Source organism: Schistocerca piceifrons, chromosome 1 (assembly GCF_021461385.2).
Source record: "Schistocerca piceifrons isolate TAMUIC-IGC-003096 chromosome 1, iqSchPice1.1, whole genome shotgun sequence".
Classification (NCBI taxonomy): domain Eukaryota; kingdom Metazoa; phylum Arthropoda; class Insecta; order Orthoptera; family Acrididae; genus Schistocerca; species Schistocerca piceifrons.
The window spans coordinates 197,837,345-197,859,929 of record NC_060138.1 but is presented as its reverse complement, the minus strand read 5'-3'; the positions used below and the strand labels follow the sequence as shown (position 1 = coordinate 197,859,929).

At 44.0% G+C, this 22,585-nt stretch overlaps 1 protein-coding gene across 1 annotated transcript in view; it reads left to right on the top strand.

Annotated features, from left to right (window-relative positions):
• The window catches only part of LOC124799287, a 292,389-nt gene that overhangs the window by 75,939 nt on the left and 193,865 nt on the right, over nucleotides 1–22,585 (top strand). Inside the window, exons 8-9 of the mRNA XM_047262901.1 lie at nucleotides 10,001–10,196; nucleotides 14,971–15,120. Coding sequence (XP_047118857.1) covers nucleotides 10,001–10,196; nucleotides 14,971–15,120 — 346 coding nt within the window. The remainder of the gene's footprint in view (nucleotides 1–10,000; nucleotides 10,197–14,970; nucleotides 15,121–22,585) is intronic.

The window sequence follows — 22,585 nt, the reverse complement described above, 5'->3', positions numbered from 1 at the left end:
GCCGTTGGAACAGTGGTCCCAGGTTATGTTCACGGACGAGTCCAGGTATAGTCTGAACAGTGATTCTCGCCAGGTTTTCATCTGGCGTGAACCAGGAACCTGATACTAACCCCTTAATGTCCTTGAAAGAGACCTGTATGGAGGTCGTGGTTTGATAGTGTGGGGTGGGATTATGATCGGTGTACGTACACCTCTGCATGTCTGACAGAGGAACTGTAACAGGTCAGGTGTATCGGGAAGTCATTTTGCACCAGTATGTCCGCCTTTTCAGGGGTACAGTTGGTCCCACCTTCCTCCTGTTGGGTGATGACGCACGGCCCCACAGAGCTGCCATTGTGGAGGAGTACCTTGAAACAGAAGATATCAGGCGAATGGAATGGCCTGCCTGTTCTCCAGACCTATATCCCATCGAGCACGTCTGGGATGCTCTCGGTCGACGTATCGCTGCATATCTTTAAACCACTACGACACTTCAGGAGCTCCGACAGGCACTGGTGCAAGCTGCTCGATCACCTGATCCAGAGTATGCCAACCCGTTGTGCGGCCTGTGTACGTGTGCATGGTGATCATATCCCATATTGATGTCGGGGTACATGCGCAGGAAACAGTGGCATTTTGTAGCACATGTGTTTCGGGACGGTTTTCTCAACATATCACCAATACCGTGGACTTACAGATCTGTATCGTGTGTGTTCCCTATGTGCCTATGCTATTAGCGCCAGTTTTGTGTAGTGCTACGTTGTGTGGCACCACATTCTGCAATTATCCTTAATTTATGAGCATGAGTGTATATATATTAAATGTCGCTCTGTTCGCAAGCAGCCCAGCTTACTGAACAGCGCTTTTACAAGCTACAGCAGTCTTAGTGAATCATATTTCCTCGTAACTCTTTCTATGGACATCAGTCTGGAATCTAATATTGCTGCAACTTGTTTAAGATGGTCGTTCCTCTTTAGGATACTCCAGATGCACACTCCTAGATGCTTATCGATTTTTCACTGCTGTTAGTAAATGGTATTCAAACTTGTAATCGAACAATAATACTTCATTCAGCCAATTTATGAGCAATACGCTATATTAATTGGTGTTCACGGCTAACTGCCAGTGTCTCCAAGAGTGTCAATCGTCTTCAGATCTTCGTGCATTTCGTCACACTTTTCTGTCATTGTGGCTTCCCCACACACAAGACCATCATATGTGACCAGTCTCACAACTTGCTGACGTTGTTCTCCAGATATGAGACGTCTTTTCGATGTGTACAGAATATTAAACCACACAGATAACGCTGAAAAGACTTAAAAAGTTATGCGACATTTCTTAATGAGCTGTCGATACTAATACGTAAAATGGTCACATCATAAAATTTCATGGAGCTGGTTCCTCTAAAAGAAGCACATTGTTCGCAAAATGCACGAAAGTTTTTGGTAGTGAACCAAGCGAAAGTGGTCCTTAATAATGAAAACGTCACACATCACTTCCTTAGGTTCAAATGGCTCTGAGCACTTAACATCCATGGTCATCATTCCCCTAGAACTTAGAACTACTTACTAATCTAAGGACAGCACACAACACCCAGTCATCACGGGGCAGAGAAAATCCCTGACACCGCCGGGAATCGAACCCGCGAGCCCGGGCGCAGGAAGCGAGAACGCTACCGCACGACCACGAGCTGCGGACTACTTCCTTTGGACTCGGCCAACGCATCTAGTTGGTAAATGTCGTCGAGAAGACGCTCCACATGTTTTCCTCTACGTGTCCGCTGCGTATTGTCAACGTAAGCCACAAGACCTCCAGCACAGCTACGTGATGTGATATCTGCTCGTAGCTGCCTGTTCTGATCACAGTCGTCTCCAGAAGGTAGTTCTTACAAACAAAAATCTCTGGCATTGATAACTGAGTAAACAAAAGCACAAACAAAGAAAGATATTTGCACTTTCTGCAGGCGTCGTTGCCATACCTACTGAAAATTTACCTTGAATAAAAATGGGCTCTAAAATTCATACCTTAACTGCTAAGAACACTTGTTCATTTTCGCTATTGTGAACCACATATCTTCTACGACAAGCTCTTTGCTGCTACGCATGACCTACAGCATGCAGTTAACAAATGAGTCAACAAATTAGAATTCATTATCTGTTACGACTAAACAGCAGAGTTTCTAATGCAGTTCTGCTTGCCGTTACAAACAACCTGCTCTTGGGAGCCATTGCTAATAGAGGTGCTCAATGGGGGTGTCCATTTCTGGTAAGACATACTTTAGTCTGACCTCTTAGGAAATCATGCAATCTCTGAGAAACTCCAGGTTGTTCACAGGTGCACTGGAATGCATTGCTGACAGTTTCCTGCAGCGTTTGTATATCATTAATGGAGTTTGCATAAACCAAATAGTTCAAGCGCCCGTGTGGAATAATAGGCTTCCACTATGCTCGTACATGCAAAAATAAAACTACAGTGCAAAAGCACTTCACTAATTTATCAAAAAACAAAGTGGTCCCACTAGAACTGTGCTGCACTTACCCAGAACTGTAATCACAGTTTACGATAACAACACTAACCAATGTTTACTGCACGCTGTATCCAAAGACAACAGAGAAATGTGTCCCCATTTGTTTGCTGCTTTCTGTAGGTTGTTCGTAATAGCAAAGAGCCTGCAGTACAACAGACGTGTTAACACAGTAGCGAATGAACAAGTACTCAAAGCTGTTAAGATATACACATTAGAGCGTATGTTTGATGGATATTTGTTTCTTGCTTTGGCCCATACCACACTCTCATAAAACAAGGAATACATTTCTTATCACCCAGTATACCGTGAACATTAAGAAATAAGCAATGTTCGGTTGGGGTATGCACTATGTTATCTTCAGATACGACGATACACATTGTTTCCCTGTTCCGTTAGCACTGCTTGTGTGAAATTCCAAACTGCAATGCAATCTCGTGGCGAGTTGTGGGGCTACGATCATCGAAGTTTCAACAACAGCCGTGTACAAGGTCAACGTGTTAGCTTCACAGCAGCAGCGTTCTGATCGTGAATGTAACAGTACGTGTCTAATAAATGTCGGAAAACGGCGGTGGAGCAGTGAGGCAACAGATTTTTTTGAGTTTTCCATCATTTCTGTGCGAGAATTCATCGACTTTGACTTGAATACCGAGAGGCAGGTGTTCCTGGCCGCTACTCCGCGAGAATGACCCATCCCACAAAGTAAAGATTGTTCGCGAGGTTTTAGCCTGTAGATGGATCAATGAAGTGGGTCACCCGCCGTATCTGCCAGATTTGGCTCGAACCAACTTCTGGTAGCTCAACCGGAATTGAAGTTGGCTATAAAGGACAAAGTTACGATACAGCTGAGGGCATCCAAGAAAATTGTACTGCACTATTAAATGCAGTTTCAAAAAAAGACTGTAGTGTCTGTTTTCGTAACACTTCTCAAACTGTTTTTGGCGTGTACTGGCTATGAATAAACAGAGTGATTTTATGAACCTAAACCATGAGTTATTTCTTATAGCAATAGTTCTCAAGGAACTGGGATACGCTGTACATTTCCACGGTGACGGCGACGGCTTTGTCTGCTTAGAAAGCCACAAATCTTATATGAAATTCTGTGAACTATTTTTTTTTTTTTTTTTTTTTTTTTTTTTTTGCAGCAGGTGACATTGCCGAATTGTACTCCACCCCTTTCTCGAAACCAAGGAACATGGTATGAAACAGGAAGAACTGTCTTCTGAATTTTATTGTCGAGCGGAGAGAGCTGAGCACCACAAAATCGCAGTTTGCTACAGACGAGATTTTTTGTCTAGCTAAATGTCTTCATACAAGGGTACTAAACGCGTTGTATATTCTGTAACAGACTGAAGTCAGCTCAAGTGCACAGTTACGCGCTTTAGTTGGACGATCCCTCCGAAGTCCAGTTTACACGGAGATACTACATTCAAAAATGTTCAAACGTGTGTGAAGTCTTACGGACTTAACTGCTAAGGACAAACACACACATCCATGCCCGAGGGGGGACTCGAACCCCCACCGGGAGCAGCCGCATAGTATACTACATTGAGGAACAAAGATTCGAAACTGTGCTGCTAGCCACTGTGGCGGAAGTCGTTGGTGAAACTAATCATTTTGGGTCGTTCAAGCTTTCACGACACGAATCTATCAGTTGCGTGTGCTTTTGGGTTACGTTAAGTTTCAATAAAAGCGACATGGAATCGGCAACTCCGAAAACGGTTGAGTTTTGTGCAGGTGCGCTATGCATAAGTGTTAGTGGTGCATTCACGAATATCGTTTCAAGAACGACTTGTGAGTGAGGCACTCGATAATCGAAGAACTGACGATTTCGCTATTACTGACAAAAATACACTCATGCTCATGAATTAAGGATAATCGCAGAATGTGGTGCTACACAACGTGGCACTACACAAAACTGGCGCTAATAGCGTAGGCAGATAGGAAACACACACGACACAGATCTGTAAGCACACGGTATTGCCGATAAGTTGAGAAAACCATCCGAGATCACATGTGCTACAAAACGCTATTGTTTCCTACGCATATAGGCCGACATCATCACGGGATATGATCACCATGCACACGTACACATGCTGCACAATGGATTGGCATACTCTGGATCAGGTGGTCGAGCAGCTGCTGCTGGGGTATAGCTTCCCATTCTTGTACCAGTGCCTGTCGGAGCTCCTGAAGTGTCATAGGGGTTTGAAGACGGGCAGCGATACGTCGCCAGAGACGTGCTCGAAGAGGCTTAGGTCTGGAGAACAGGCAGGCCACTCCATCCGCCTGATATCTTCTGTTTCAAGTTACTCCTCCACGATGGCAGCTCGGTGGGGCCGTGCGTTACCATCCATCAAGAGGGAGTTGGGTCCCACTGCACTCCTGTAAAGGCGGACATACTGGTGCAAAATGACGTCCCGATACACCTGACCTGATACAGTTTCTCTGTGAAAGACATGGAGGGGTATACGTGCACCAATCATAATCCCCACACCATCAGACCACGACCTCCATACAGGTCCCTTTCAAGGACGTTAAGGGATTGGTATCTGGTTCCCGGCTCACGTCAGATGAAAACCCGGCGAGAATCAACTGTACCTGGACTCGTCCGTGAACATAACCTAGGACCACTGTTCCAATGACCATGTACTGTGTTCTTGGCACCAGGCCTTACGGGCTCTCTTGTGACCAGGGGTCAGTGGAATGCACCTTGCAGGTCTCCCGAGCAAGGCTATCTCCAGTACTTCGTGGCCGTCTGCGGTGAGATATGGTGATACATCGGTCTTCTTGTGGTGTTGCATACTGTGGACGTCTCGTACTGTAGCACCTGGACACGTTTCCTCTCTGCTGGAATTGTTACCATAATCGTGAGATCACACTTTGTGGCACACGGAGAGCCCGTGCTACGACCTGCTGTGTTTGACCAGCCTCCAGTCGCCCTAGTATTCTACCCCTCATAACGTCATCAATATGTGTGCTCTTTGACCCATTTTCAACACACAGTCTCCATTAGCACGTCTGAAAACGTCTGCACACTTACTCGCTGCACCGTACTCTGACATACACCAACACACCTCTTGGTATGTGGACTGCTGCCAGCGCCACCGTGCGACGACCGCAGGTCAAATAGACCCCTTGGTCATACCCCGATGTGATTTAAACCCGCAAACCGCCTACCAGAGCGTTGTTTCACCATGTATCTACATTATACTTAATTTATGAGCATGAGTATAGATTCAGTTAGAAATAATAAGAACAAAATTCTGTAAGGAATAATAATAATGGAGATCTATTTCCGCATTTAGGAACTTCTGTAGATGCTCTTAGGTCAGTATGAAGCCCTTCTGCAGGTGCTCCTAGGTCAATATGTAGCCATCCTCAGACAATTACTACGTTGAAAGCACCTTTACGAAAATGCAAATGGGGAAGCTACCGAAAGAATACAAAGGGAAGGATTTGATGTACGAAAGTCGTTTTTACAGTCGGGACTTTGGAACGCGAATAGATGCTAGAAGAACGAGGAATAAAGATTTTCACTTAAGAAGTAACTGTGGCCTCTAGTTTCAATTTCGATGATAATGATTCACACAGTGATATATCGTCTATGCTTATAGCACACTTAACTCTTTTATGATCCGTGAATTGTTCTGACTTTATTATGTGGTTGAAGAAGATTCCGGAGTAATTTAAAAAAAATTCGTGCCAGGCCGTCTGAGCTGACATATCTTTATCAAATGATGAATTCAAACACGTTTATACTTTTTCTTTTGCTCTGATTTTAAGCGGACAAACCTGAAGTTCACGACTACCTGCGTAACTGCCACAACATCCATTTCAGAAACGAAAATGGGGCTTCACTTCTCATAGTATGTCGCAACTAAACGTTGCATTGATGTCACCTTATAGGCAGCCTTTTACGAAACTAGTTGGGCAACGCTGGTTTCAAGAAATGAGTTTCACAACTCACTGTGTCGGTGTAAACTAGACTTTAAAAATGGCTGTGACATGCGCCTTATTCCAGTCACTCGAAACACTTGCTTTTTCCAGCAACTTACGATAAACTACTACTACAAGGAGATAAATATCTGCAATGGAGGCAGTTTTTTTAACATACGATCCATGAAGAATCTTACAACTATCTCGTTAGACACATTCATGTGTTCTCCATTAACAAACAGTTTTTTTTTATTTTTCTTCCGTCACTTATCACATCAACTGCCAATTTGTCGTTGCTGCAACAGTGGAAAGGAGAAATTGTAATATGATTTTCCGCAGCGAAATCATTTCGAAAGACGAGATGAGTGCTTCGGCTTTTACTTGTCATCCTCGGCTTTGACACCATTGCGCGACTGGATAGTTTCATACGTTGGAGCCGCATTGCACTGCAGTTTAGACACATGTAAACTCGAGGTCTTCATTTTATTTCATATGTATTCGCCTTGGCCTCCCATGGCTACTCACAGAAATGAGCTTTATCCTTCTGTCTCGTTTCGACTTCTCCTGCGCTTTTTCATCCCATTTGTCTGTACTTGTACACCATTTTCAGCGATCTGTTGTTCTCCATTTTACTGACATAGTCTTTCCGTTTTCTTCCGTGTTCTTGTAATGTTTCAGTGAGAATCTTCAGGCCAAATTCTGTTCTAATTTCGATATTTTGCTTTCGATTTAGTCTTGAGTAATCTGCTCCGTGTTTGCCGACTTTATTTTCGCAATCTGAATTCTATGTGCATCCTGTCTGTTGTTACACAAGTTTCGTTTCCCTACATTGTAAATAAGAATGACTAAACGTTGTATGCAGTTGTAGTTGCTTTACTTTCCTTTGAAAGTATTTCTTTGTAGAGATGTCTCTATCTCATGATGAAATCAAATGTCATCTTTGTGTAATACAGTGATTATCTCTTTGTAGCATTTATTACTTTCAACTTAAAATTATAAACAATACATGAAATGTAAGAGTAACTCCAACAGTTTTGTTTTTATACCTGTTTACGTGCATTGCTTCCTGCGTCTTCCGTTAGAAAGCGCTAGCAGCACAGTGAACAAGTGAGAGAGTCTTTCATGCGTAGCCCCAGAAATCAGTTCGGAAGGCTGGCCGTGAATAGCAGCAATTCCCGTGACGTCTGTGTGGAGGCTTAAGGAGACGCTTACAACTACGTCCTTAGCATTTGCAGTTGCTGCGAGCCCTAAAGCCTACAGAGTACAGTTTACATGCCAACTCTGCGAGCGACATGTTGCTGCATGATGATGAAATTTTTGTGGATCGTTTCGTCTTCAGTAATGAAATGACATTCTACCTAAGTGGAAATATGAACATGCACAATTTGCTCATCTGGGAGGGTGAGGGTGGGAGGGGGGGAGGTCAGAAAATCCCAATGAGATGGTACAGTATCGGAGGAAGGAGAGATTAGTGTTTAACGTCCCGTCGACAACGAGGTCATTACAGACGGAGTGCAAGCTTGATTAGGGAAGGTTGGTGAAAGAAATCGGCCGTGCCCTTTCAAAGGAATCATCCCAGCATTTGCCTGAAGCGATTGAGAGAAATCACGGACAACCTAAATGAGCGTGGCGGGACGAGGATTTGAACCGTCGTCCTCCCGAAACCTAGTCCAGTGTGCTAACTATTGAGCCACCTTTCTCGGCGCATACAGTATCAACGAGAACATCGTAAACTAAACGTTTCTTGTGCCACATCCCGGAGGAAAGTTTATGGACCTTTCTTTTTCGGTGAAGCAACTGTAGCTGCTGTTTCTCCTCTTGAGGCGCTAGAACCATTGCTGTTTCCTCTACTGGAAGAAGCTGAATGAAAGAACTCTATTTGGCACCCAGATGGCGAGATAACTGACATTACTCAGTGCGCGACTGGCTAAAGGGCTTTTATCCAACCACTAGATTCGGCGCAAGGGGCCGCATGACTGAGCTTGTTTCGCACGGCCTCCACGTCCAACTGATCGATAGCCATGCGATTTTACCTTTGGGAGAGGGGGTGGGGGGGGGGGGGTGGTGGGGTTCATAAGGAATCATATGCATGTGCCTCCGCTACCAATTGATCTACCCGACTTAACAAACATGACTGAAACAGTTGTTGCATCAGTTATTCCAGACTCAGTCATCAAGGATTGGGTAGCACTTGCCTATCGACTCGATGTGTGGCATGTGACGGATGGTTCTCACATTGAACACCTGCAAGAAACTCTGTCAAAATTTTTCTTTCATTTGACGTGTTATTTATAACTGTAAGTTGAATGTAATAAATGTTACAAAGCATTTAAACCCAGATATCCATTTTGGTTGGGTTGTTTGGGGGAAGAGACCAAACAGCGAGGTCATCGGCCTCATCGGATTAGGGAAGGATGGGGAAGGAAGTCGGCCGTGCCCTTTCAAAGGAACCATTCCGTCATTTGCCTGGAGCGATTTAGGGAAATCACGGAAAACCTAAATCAGGATGGCCGGACGCGGGATTGAACCGTCGTCCTCCAGAATGCGAGTCCAGTGTGCTAACAACTGCGCCACCTCGCTCAGTGTTATATCCATTTTGAAGCTCCTGTGTAATGCACCGTAAGTATTTTAATCTTTTTATTTGTTCTAACATTTTTGTATTTACTGTAAATGTAGACATAAAGCCGCCATTTTGTTTCACTCTCTGAGGTCGTAGTGGAAAAGTTGAAGAAAAAATAATGAAAGGTAAAACCATTGCAATGGCTTGATACTTTCCAAAACGACAGTGTCCCACCGTTACATAACGGTGGAATTAATAAGTTTAACGTTTACGTCATGGAAGAGTAGAAGAAGCTCCTCTTAGGTAGACTGAGATGCCAGAGTTGCAAGGACGCTGGACTCGTTTGTCGGACGAGCACGTTTGAAAACCCACGTCCAGCTAACCAGAATAATGATTTCGGTGAAATGATTAGGGCGAATGCCGTCATGGTGCATTTTAAAATGACGCGGACAGTTTCCTTGTACAGCTTTGTCAAATGGTTCAAATGGCTCTAAGCACTATGGGACTTAACATCTGCCGCCCGTGGTGGCCGAGCGGTTCTTGGCGCTTCAGTCTGGAACCGCGCGACCGCTACGGTCTCAGGTTCGAATCCTGCCTCGGATATTGATGTATGTGATGTCCTTAGGTTAGTCAGGTTTAAGTAGTTCTGAGTTCTAGGGGACTGATGACCTCAGATGTTAAGTCCCATAGTGCTCACAACCGTTTGAACCACGACTACTTAAACCTAACTAACCTAAGGGGCTTTTCATCAATGGGCTTATAGCCCTAATCTCACTTCTTCCCCTGCTTTTACGTACAGATGCGACACTGACGCTTTTGACAGTGTCCAGCCATTTCATGAACAGCTGTTCGCCAACAAGATAGCAGCAGTGAGATCGTCAGATCGATTATTGAGGACATAACAGTGACCTCGCCCGGCCGTCAGGACCTTTCATCCACAGCTGAGTACTGTTTGCAGCGATATGAGCCGTCGGTGACGTTACTGCACATTTTTTCAGGCTTCAGCAACACCACTGACGCGACTTGGCTGCCCGTCAACGAGAACTACGAGACTCTGAACGCCGCGGCCCAGGAGGCGGACGACCGCAGCCACCTCAAGACGTACCGCCAGCTGGTGCAGCTGCGCGCCGACCCAGCCGTGCAGACCGGCGACACAAAGGTCAACAGCTCGGGCAACGTGCTTGCCTTCTCCAGGTCGGTCGCCTTCTAACATTGTACTCCTAACTGCAAGTCTCATAACGGAATGAGCTTCACCTCACCTTCCATATCCGCCTTCCCTTTTCCATTCGCATCCTGTAACCGATGAGTAAATTCCTCAAAATCCAGGAACATCTTCACGAATCCTGTAAAATATGTCAATTTGAAGACCAAAACTACGTTCTTTCCCAGAAGCCTCCCGTATTTCAGTCAGCTGCCACGCCTATATCAACTGTGTCGACCTTTCCATACAGCTCCACAATCTCCATACCTCCACATCCCATCTCAATGAAACTTCAGCAGTACCCCACCATTCAACCAAAACAGCGAGCAGACATTTATCCATCCTGAAGCTTCGGAAAGGTTAAAACTTTGTACCGGGCCGGGACTCTAACGTGTCTTTTATTTGAGGGAAGGAGAGCCCGAGCCGCGCGGGATTAGCCGAGCGGTCTCAGGCGCTGTAGTCATGGACTGTGCGGCTGGTCCCGGCGGTTCGAGTCCTCCCTCGGGCATGGCTGTGTGTGTTTGTTCTTAGGATAATTTAGGTTAAGTAGTGTGTAAGATTAGGGACTGATGACCTTAGCACTTAAGTCCCATAAGATTTCACACACATTTGAACATTTTTGGAGAGTCCGATGGGGTGCAGACTGGGCAGGGGTCAGACTCGAGACCTGGCCATTGTTTTTTTTTTTTTTATAAGTACCATGTCTAGAATACGTAGTCCTAGCACCGCATCGTGCACTAAGTGAAGAAACAAATAATCCTGGGACTCTTCTACGCTGAGGCAATTTATGGGTACTGTGCCACGCAGCATGACGCAGAGCGGTGCGCCGCTGCTCTCCTTACTCTCCATCATCCAGATATGTCTTCGAGCATGTAGTAGGTTATTCCACCAGCAGCCGATAGCGTTCCCGTCAGCTCAGTCAATGGGTATCTTCTCTTATCTGTTGTTGATCCAGCTGTGTGGAGGTTCGCGTAGGGCACTCTCTAAATACTTAGAAAAAAATTAGCTGTACCTCAGGTTCAGTACAATCTTACTATGACATTCTTGTAGGAGGTTCCAAAGGTCTAGTATATCTTTATGTCCATCGTGAAATAAATAGTTCACCACGTGCCCGTGCCATCATTTTGGTGCTAGGGAAATACAGTTCATCGGGAAAAGCCGAGATGCAATATGTTCCGGGGTTACTTGCAGACAGTACGCCAAAATTTGTCGCACCAAGCGCCATACGTCTTCCGCTGCACCACATCTGCGACGGTGCTCGTCCGTGTCTAGTACTCCGCATTCCACACATAAAGACGAGTTCGTCGAAGCGCCATCAGCTGACCTGTTTAGCCTTGACTCTGATGTGCCATGCTGATCGGACATCTGTACTTACTGTAAGCGCGTGTAACGTCCGTCACACCTCCTTACAACATGAGGGTTCTTTACATCCACGATGTTTGGTGGACGCCTCCTTTGCTGGTCGCGATGTTTCTTCCGTGCCGTCGCCTCTTTCGTCGTTGGTAGTGAGATGGACATTTTATCGGCAATTGCTCTATCGTTTGAGCTAGCCGGGCTCGACTGACGATTCGTCTTCAACGCTTCACCTCCGCCAGACCTCATCTCCTACACTATTGGCCATTAAAATTGCTACACCACGAAGATGACGTGCTACAGACGCGAAATTTAACCGACGGGAAGAAGATGCTGTGATATGCAAATGATTAACTTTTCAGAGCATTCACACAAGGTTGGCGGCGGTGGCGACACCTGCAAAGTGCTGACATGAGAAAAGTTTCCAACCGATTTCTCATACACAAAGAGCAGTTGACCGGCGTTGCCTGACCAGGCATCGGTCGTGTAAGGAGGCGACATGCGTACCATTACTTTTCCGACTTTGCCAAAGGTCGGATTGCAGCCTATCGCGATTGCGGTATATCGTATCGCGACATTGCTGCTCGCGTTGGCCGAGATCCAATGACTGTTAGCAGAATATGGAATCGATGGGTTCAGGAGGATAATACGGATCGCCCTGCTGGATCCTAACGGCCTCGTATCACTAGCAGTCGAGATGACAGGCATCTTAACCGCATGGCTTTAACGGATCGGGCAGCCATGTCTCGATCCCTGAGTCAACAGACGTTTGCAATACAACAACCATCTGCACGAACAGTTCGACGAGGTTTGCAGCAGCATGGTCTATCAGCTCGGAGACCATGGTTGCGGTTACCCTTGACGCTGCATGGTGTACTCAACGACGAACCTGGGTGCACGAATGGAAAAACGTCACTTTTTCGGATGAATCCAGGTTCTGTTTACAGCATTATGATGGTCGCAACCGTGTTTGGCGACATCCCAGTGAACGCACATTGGAAGCGTTATTCGTCATCTCCATACTGGCGTATCACCCTTCGTGATGGTATGGGGTGCCATTGGTTACACTTCTCGGTCACCTCCTGTTCGCACTGACGGCACTTTGAACAGTGGACGTTACATTTAAGATGTGTTACGATCCGTGGCAGCGATATGTAGCACAAAGAGTTTCATACGAAACTCCATATATAACAATTTACACGCGTCTAAAGATCAGTGTGCCGGCCGCGGGTGTCTAGCGGTTCTAGGCGCTCAGTCCGGAACCGCGGGACTGCTACGGTCGCGGGTTGGAATCCTGCCTCGGGCATGGATGTGTGTGATGTCCTTAGGTTAGTTAGGTTTAAGTAGTTCTACGTTCTAGGGGACTGATGACCTCAGATGTTAAGTCCCATAGTGCTCAGAGCCATTTGAACCATTTTTTTTTTTTTTTTTTTTTTTTTTTGGAAACTTCACCCGCATCTGAGCTGGGCTCCACTGACACCTGTGCTTTAGATCCAGACGCGGTATTTATATGCTCCGTATTTTGCCATCAAATTATCAAACATTTTCCAGTTCACAATCTCACATGTGCTCTTTTCTTTTCCAAGGTACATGGGTACCGGTATGAGCTGTAACACACCAAATCATCTTCAAGATAATACTTCGTTTACACCCGTCGGATAGTTTGTGCCTCAAATACTATTCCGTTTAATGACTCGTTACGAAATCGTAAACTCGATAATAGAGCGTTCATCTCAAGTGTGAGCAGTTCACTGTCTCTGGACGCTGTTAACTGTCGCACACAAATTTGCTTCCTTTCTTTCTAGAACGAGACCAAGATGGCGCCGCTATGTCTCTCTTTCAGCCGTTTTATGTACATTATAAGATATTTCGACTGAAACTGTTGTTTATTTCGGCATGGTTGCCCTCCAAACCTTAACGGCATTTTAAAGCTTTTATATGACTGCATATTCTGTTCTATGGATCGAACTGATGCCATTCCAATGTCAAATGCAGTAAGTAGTCACGACATGTGAAGGAAAGAAGACCATTTCAAATACAGCGTTTTGCAAATAATTGAAAATCTAAACCTGGAAGAAAATCGTAGCGACAGCTGTTTTTGAACTACTCTTTGCTGAAATTGGATCGGGCTGTGAAGGGTACGATGGTACAGAACAGACCGATCTCTTCACTGATGGCAAAAGACTAAAAATAAAAGTCAACACGTTTCCCGTCGACAACTTATTGTGTTCCATAGACGAATTGTCTATTGGACATTTGAAGCACAGAGACAACAAAAGTATTAAATACACCATTAATTTAATTTAATTCAGTTCAGTTCAGTTTTTTAATGTTCTGCGCATCACTCTAGCATACTATCTATTGACGAACTCGTCTATGGAGAAGAAGGAGTTGTCAAGCAGAAATGATCTCCATTTTTTAAAATTTTAATTTTCGTCATTGGCCAGCACGTTTCATTCACAAGGCAGGTGCTGAATTATTTTATGATTGCATACTTTACTCATTTTTGTGCACGAGTGAGGTTAAGCTGCATTTAATGGAAATTATTTTTGTTCCCGGTGTTATACTTAAATATGTTACTATTACTTTCATATTGTGTCTAATTTTTCACAACCAACTTCATAAGAGAATTAACGTAATGTGATGCTGTTGCTAGTGTGCCCACAGTGGCCTAGATGAGGTTCGATTATGGACACCAGATATGATCCTTATGGCATTTTTCAGTGTAATGAGTACTTTTTCATACGTATCGAATTTGCACAGAAAATTATTCCATTGGACATAAATGATTGGAAGTACGGAAAGTAAATTAATTTTCTAATGCTTTTATCACCAAAGTCAGTCATTTGGCGTACAGTAAACGTAGCTGAACTCAGATGTTCGAAATGCTTTATTTTATGTGATTTCCGGTTCAAGTTCTGATAAATATGCACACCCAGGAATTTTGAACACTGAATTTCATTTCTTTCTGCAGTACTGTATTGTTGTTGATGACGATATACTTCGCCTTGTATTAAATTGCATGACTGTGTGTTTTTTTTTAAAATTAAGTGGCAGTACAGTTACCCAGACCAAGTAATAATGCTTTTAAATAATTCCTCCTGTTGTTGCAGTTCTGTCAGGTTTGGTTATGATGCATTTATCATCAGTAATGAGCACTAACTGTGCTTTATCAGTGTACCATGAACAGTCATTTATATGGAGGAAGAACAGTAGTAGTCCCAGAATTGAACCCTGTGGAGCCCCACTAGTAATTTGTCCCAACTGAGAAGAAGATTCATCATGAGACCTTCATGAGTCATCTGACATAATCCTTTGTGACCTATCTGTTAAACAGTACTTGTTGTACTTATCTCCAAAAGAGTGAGCCATGCCCAGAGTGCAGAGTGCTTAACCAGTCGTTTGTGTTCGCAGGTCAGTGAACGAAATGGCGTCTGTAGTTGTGCTGGTGAACGTGGGAAGTGAGGAGGAGACCGTGGACTTGGTAGACACGCTGCCTATCGTTACCGAGGAAGACGTGCTGGAAGTGTACGCCAGAAGCCTTGAGTCCCTAAAGGAACAAGGGTAAGTGGGCTAGCGAGTGCTGCACTAAGCTCTCATAGTAGGTCACTTACGGCAAGCTTCGTACGCTTTAGGCATTTGTATCTATGTAATGACGCATCCCTCATAATAACGTAACTATACCTAAATACACAAAACCGCAACCAGTCACTTTTTTGAATAATTGTTTATTATTCCATGAACCGGCTTTTAAACCTTTTACGATTATCTTCAGATGGTTTCTGGAAGTTGCATCATTATTTCTAGCGTAACGCTGGGTACTGGCTTGCGACAGTATAAGCTGCTTTTTCCATTAGTGTCCATCTGTCGGTTTCCATTTTGATGGTTAGTTGGTTTATTACTTCACAAGTGATGATGAGGATGATGGCGATGACGAGGATAACGTGTTGGTCTGAGCGCTAGATACCAAGATTTTCACAGCCTGTGCTACACTTTTTATAAGTATGGATAAAATGGCACAATAGTAATACTTCAAAAAGAATGAAAATATAAAAATATTCTAAAATATGCACGGACGCGCGGGCGCGCGCGCGAGCACACACACACACACACACACACACACACACACACACACACACATTCACACACACACACACACACACACATAAGGGCGAAAATCACGCTTTTAGGAAGTTGTAAAACTAAAATGAGAAATTAAATGGAAAGATTTAAAATAGTGCAGCAGAGAGTTGTAACTGATTGTTGGAATAAAAAAGATGAGTCAACCATTCTGCAACGCAATAAAATCTCTGACTAAAAGCTCAGGCTAGAATCGAGACCAGACATAGCATGTTGTAAGCTCAAGCATATTTGTCTCGTTATTCACTAAAATAATGGACACATCCCCATTTAATTTTTTTTTTCGCCTCGTCACAATATGAAATGCACTGATGCCTGTGGAAGCCTTGATCCTATATCCCACCATTATGCGCTGGTTGTCGAGGAGACATAATTTTTAGTGTGGCTCGATGGCCGAGTGGAAGCCGTTCATTTTGCAACGTCATCTGCCTTATCCATTATTATTTAGAGCATAGATTTGGAGTTGCACTACTTTGAATTATCTCAAGCTGTATAATCATAATAATAACTTCCTAGATTTAGAATGGATAGGAGGAATACGCCAGACACAACTGGCAACATATGTTAGATCGATAAGTCTACAACTGTGAGTTACAAAGTGCCAGGGGTCGTGGTCGAGCGATAGCAGTTGATACACACTCTGGTTCTGTGTACTCATAGTCCTTCCACATGTTAAAACTTACGTGCCCTTATCTGATCTGCAGTCCTTCTTACTCCGTGCTCTAAATGGTGTGGCATAGTCACACTTTGCATTGATCTAACACACACAGAGAGAGTCCTATGCCACGAAATACGTAAATACGTAAATAACACACTACACTGGCACGAACACCATCATGCAAATAGCACACGGCACTGGTAAAAGCCCGCCGTACTGCTCAGACTAGGTGTCCTCCGAATAATCTGGTGTACAGTAATAACAAGACAAACGCAAAGCTCCAATTGCCTCACACCAGAATCTCCGGAACCCAGACAGTAGCTGTGACTTCCACTTGACAAGAAACTTTAAAATCTAACTCATGAGCGACTGCCGTATGAGATCACAATAATACTACCTGGCACGCATGACTTTCAAACACAACTCCGGGATACTTCTGCTTGACAACTACATACCATATTCTCGAAGACGATAAAAACTGGCACCCACAGTCGCGATCAAAATGGTCATCAGCGACTATTTAACAAGACACTGAGACATTTCACGACACGATAATAAGCATCTTCCAACTTAAGCTCAGCGAAGTGACAGATGACAGTAACGACCCGACATAAACATTTTTCATTTTCGCTACCAACTTCTAATGTTGTTGGTATTGTCACAGTCAAAAACATAACTTCAGTGCACCAATGAAAGTCACTTCCTACGCAACTGTTCATATTTCGACTTTGCCAACACGTGATGAGAGATCAAAAGGATTTTACGACACTGAGGTGGAACTGCCATCAACCACAGGTCCGTCCTCAGTCAATACCCATCTCATTCTGCCTCGAATAAGGGCCTGTAAAGCCTGTTTATCACGTTTTAGCTGCTTTAGCAGTCAGCTACTTCGCTTTCTCTAATATATACAATTTTGATACGATAATGCCGCAAACTGGTTCCAACATTACCAGCTATCTAGTAATACTGTTTGAAGTAATTTTACGGTCGTGCTATCTGCTCAAAACCGTGTTTTTCTGGAATGGCTACTTCTACTTCTCCCTCCCTTCATGGTCTGTGATGAGACCAACTGCCTGCTGTTAAATGATGTCTGCTCCGGCCAACCCCAATTGAGTTTTAATTTTTCGAGCTAGAATCCCTGCGCCAAGATTCCAGAACCCTCCCAACGATTCGATCCAGCCACACCATGGGTGACTTGCATTTTGACCAGACCTCTACTCTAGCCTCGAGGCGAACGCACACTCGAGCAGATGCTGATGCACATGTTGATCTAAAGGTAGGATTAGTATATGGTTACTACCAAGAAACATTAAATTGAAGGAAGCACAGATTGACAATATGATCCACTATCCTTTCTTCCCTTATTCTACTGACTCTATCACGTAATTTACTTTTAGTAAATGAGACTGGTCAGTAAGACAGCAGGTCACTGCCACGTCTCAAACTGGACCCCACTTCAGCGAGTTACATGTCCCTAACCTACCCCAGTTATCCAACAACTTGAAGGGGACATACAGTGTAATGTGGAATGTGAAACATGTGACACTCTTCGAAAAATCTCACATCGTTTAGAGGTGACAGCTAGAGGGACTGAAAATTTCCGTGGGCTGACCGGGATTCGATTCTGCTACCTTTCAGTCTCCAGACACTTGCTTTAGCGTTAGACCACCAGGCCCTACTGAGATTACGCACCACAATGCGTCGCTAGTTCTAAAAAATGTACAGACATATTTGTATATAGTTCCCACATGCAGTTGACACTGTCTTGGTGAGTCTTTCATTTGCAGACAGCATCTGAATACTATTAACATAGTATGAGAAACATAATGTTCCTCGTACTGATCCTTGTGATAACTTACATACTTATATCTCACAACAGTGCACTGGTTGTTGTGGAAATTACGTACTAGAACGCACTACTATTTCCTGCAGATTTATAGACTGGCTACTGTTTGGTTCGTGCAGGGAGATAGTGGGGACAAGGAAGGTGGCATGATCAGATACATGTTGTTGCGGAGATTCCATATGTACAACGCACTGCTATCTCCAACAGCTGTACAAACAGACTAGTGTAGGGTTCCTGCAAGGATGTAGTGGAGACAAGGGAGGTGTATCGTCTCAAAGTTGTTTCACTGGCGGACAACATTTGAATATTATTAAGGAGGGGACGTTCATGAAAAACAAAGTATTTAACAGATGCATCAAATCTACGATTTTGAATGCAGCAATGAATTTTTGTACCATGTTTTACACGAAATTAGCGAATTTCCTGTTAAGTTCCTTGCATTTAAAAAATAGTGTATGTCCCTTTTTCTCAGAAACTGTTCCACGAGATCTCTACAATTTTTTTACATTTGAACTCTTTGCATATATTAAGTTGCTGTTGAGTTTTTTGGATCTATCAAATAGGAGAATTTTAATAATTTTTAATTATAATTCTGTAATTACGAGGGTTATTCGGAAAGTAAGGAACGATCGGTCGCGAAATGGAAAATACAGTGAAAATCTGATGAAGCTTTGCACAGATGTGTTGGGAACTGTGTCTAGCACGCCCGTCGATCGCACCATGTCGCTCTTTTCAGTTCTGAGCTCACAGTGAGAACGTAAAGATGGCTAGAAATTAGCGTCTCCCGCCAAGCATGATGGTCTGGCGAAAGATTTCGCCTGAAGCTATGCAATCCACATAACATAACTGTCATGCGGTTCGTTCTACACGACAATTCTCTGCCGCACTCTGCATGGGCAATGAAGATGCTCCTGCAGCGTATTCGATGGGAAGTGTTTGATCACCCACAATACAGCCCGTAATTGGCATCCCCTCAGGGTCATCTCTGCTCAAACAAACTGCTGGCTATGAAGACAATATTTTGACACAGACAACGAGCTGCAGTCCAGAATAGAAAATTGTGGAAAAGCACTGGCGGCTGTCTCCTATAACGAGGGAATTGAAAAGTTGGTATAGCGCTACGACAGATGTCTAAGTCTGCGCAGCGACTGTGTAGAGAAGTAGCTGTGTAGAGGTGTAGCGAACCTTGCAAATAAAAAAGTTTTGATTTTCACTGTGGTTTCCATTTCACGACCTGTCGTTCCTTACTTTCCGAATAGCCCTCGTATAATACAAAATCCATGCAACATTCTAAGCAATTTGCCACATATTCAGCTTACACTCAGAATTTCAACATTTGCTCATGACAACACGTTGGGTTTATAGATAAATAAGTGTAGAAATTTTCATAATTCTAGCCTTCATATAATCTAAGAAAAGTTTATGCAAACCTTAAAACATAATTTTCAGGAAATGCAATGTAAAGTTCAATCTAACGTTTTTCACGCTACCTCCTCAGAAGACCAGAGATTTGTGCTCAGAGTCCTTTTTCTCTTCAAGGCTTCTCTTCTGGTTTCTTGTTTTCTACATTTTTTCCACAATTGATTTTTCAGCTACAGAAGGGCACCTGTAAAAAGAAACAATTCCGAAGCAGATGAAAATGTGGTTTTAGTGCATCGTTTCTGTATGAATGAATTTAGAGACACTTTTGGAGTCTGCATATTTTCACCAACACACTTTTTTGGAAGTTCGGCCTTCTAGATGTATCCCGTGCAAATTTGCTTGAAAGTAATCCACGGAATTCACTGAGCTAGTATTGAAGCGTTGGTTCAAAAAGCGGGCATGACCGGAAGGTCGCATTACACATTACACTATTTTTCAAGCACTTCGGATGCGATTTCATCATTGCAACTCCATGAGCTCTATTAATCTTTCTATTAATCTTTCTTTCTTCCTTATACTGGCCACACAAACCGCAGGCGATCCTCAGATTCACTCAGTCCCCCTCCCACATCTTCCAGTCAGCTGCATCTTTTTCTTCTAGACCCAGTATCTGCATGTCTCCCATGGTATTATCCTTCCTTCTCGTTCTCGGCCGTCCTAGACGTCTCGCTTCTTTCGTTTCTCTATCCTTTACTGCCTTCATTGCCGTGTTCTCCCTCCTCCGCCTACCACGTCCGTACCACCTGAGTCTTCTAGTTTTCACACTCGCTGCGATGTCGGGTAGTGTGTATAATTGTCTGACTACTCTCGTTTCCTCCACTGTTCAAAAAATGGCTCTGAGCACTATGGGACTTAACTTCCAAGGTCATCAGTCCCCTAGAACTTAGAACTACTTAAACCTAACTAGCCGAAGGACAGCACACACATCCATGCAGGATACCTCCCGTATGTTTATAGACTTCATCAAAGCATATGACAGCACACTGAGAGAGGAGATGTGGAGGATGATGGCAGAGTCTGGGATGCCAGACAAGCTGATAAAGCTACCTGATGTGTGTGTGATGGAATCAAATGTAGAGTGAAAGTACAGAGGAAGTTCTACAAGGTAGAAAAAACAGGAGTGAGACAGGGAGATACTATATCACCAACTCTGTTCAGTTTGGCACTCAACAACACCCTGAAGAGGATAACACACGAATGTGCAGGAGTCACCATAGGGAAAAGGTAAATGTTCTGGCTTTCGCACATGATATTGTGGTGATACGAAAGAGCATGAAAGATCTGGAGATAATGGGAACTGTACTGATGGAAGGAGCTAAGGAAGTAGGCGTAAGTATAAATGAAATTAAAACAAAGGTTGTGGTAATAGGAAAAAGAGCTCATTCAGGACCATATAGCAATCAGGAACCTAAGAATACAGAACACAGACACATTCATGTACCTCAGTGTCAACATCAACCTCATAGAACAAGGGATCGTAAGGAGCATTCAAGTGGAGAGAAGATGTCTAGGAGCTATACATAACAAGATCTAAACTACTATCCAAGTAGGAAAAAAATAAGAATATTTCAAGCCATCGTCAAACCAATAGTGTGCTACACAAGCGAGATGTAGGCCCTGAAAAAAAAAAAAAAGAGAGAGAGAGAGAGAGAGGGAGAGAAACAATTAATTACTTTCGAAAAGAAAGCACTGAGAAAAATATATGGATCAGTGAAATAAAATGAACAGTGGGGGCCGGCCGGAGTGACCAAGCGGTTAAAGGCGCTACAGTCTGGAACCGCGTGACTGCTACGGTCGCAGTTTCGAATCCTGCCTCGGGCATGGATATGTGTGATGTCCTTAGGTTAGTTAGGTTTAAGTAGTTCTACGTTCTAGGGGACTGATGACCTCAGAAGTTAAGTCCCATAGTGCTCAGAGCCATTTGAACCATTTTGAACACAAGCTTACAAACTACTTAGCCTAAATTATCCTAAGGACAAACACGCACACCCATGCCCGAGGGAGGACTCGAACCTCCACCCCGACCACCCACACGGTCCATGACTGCAGCGCCTTAGACCACTCGGCTAATCCTGCGCGACGTAGATATATCCTTCCCGCTTAACTTAGTTCAACCTGTTCCCGTGTCTTCAAGATGACTGCTACACTTAACGTTCGTCAGAAGCAACGTGCTGTCATAGGATTCCCATGCTGCGAAAACGAGACAGTAGGAAACAACCACAAGAGGTTGAAAAAGGTGTATGGAGATGCTGCTGTCGATCGCAGTACAATTAGTCGGTGGGCAAGCAGGTGACGTGATGAAAGCGGGCACAGCAATATTGAGGATTGTCCTTTCAGCGGCAGGCCTCGTACTGCACACACTCCAGACAATGCGCAGAGAGTTAACGAATTTGTGACTGCTGACAGACGCATCACAGTGAACGAATTGTCACGCTACGTTGGGATAGAGGAAGAAAGTGCTTGCAGGATACTGAAAGTGTTGGCGTTAAAAAAGGTTTGTGCCAGGTGGGTTCCAAGGATGCTGGCAGTGGCTCACAAAGAAACAAGAAAAACAGTATGCAACGAACTTTTGGAACAGTACGAGAATGGTGGAGATGAATTTCTTGGAAGAATTGTGAGAGGTGATGAAACAAGGCTCCATCATTTTTCAACAGAGACGAAGAGGCAATCAATGGAGTGTCATATGCAAATTCACCCAAGAAAAAAAATTAAAAACCACACCTTCTGCTGGAAAAGTTATGGCTACGGTGTTTTTCGATTCCGAAGGATTCTTGCTTGAGGACTTCATGCCAAGTGAAACCATCATAAATTCTGATGCGTATGTGACCACACTGAAGAAACTTCAAGCTCGACTGAGTCGTGTTCGACCACATCGGCAAAGCAGGATGTTTTGCTGTTGCACGACAATGCACGGCCACATGTCAGTCAAAAAACCATGGAAGCGATCACAGAACTTGGATGGA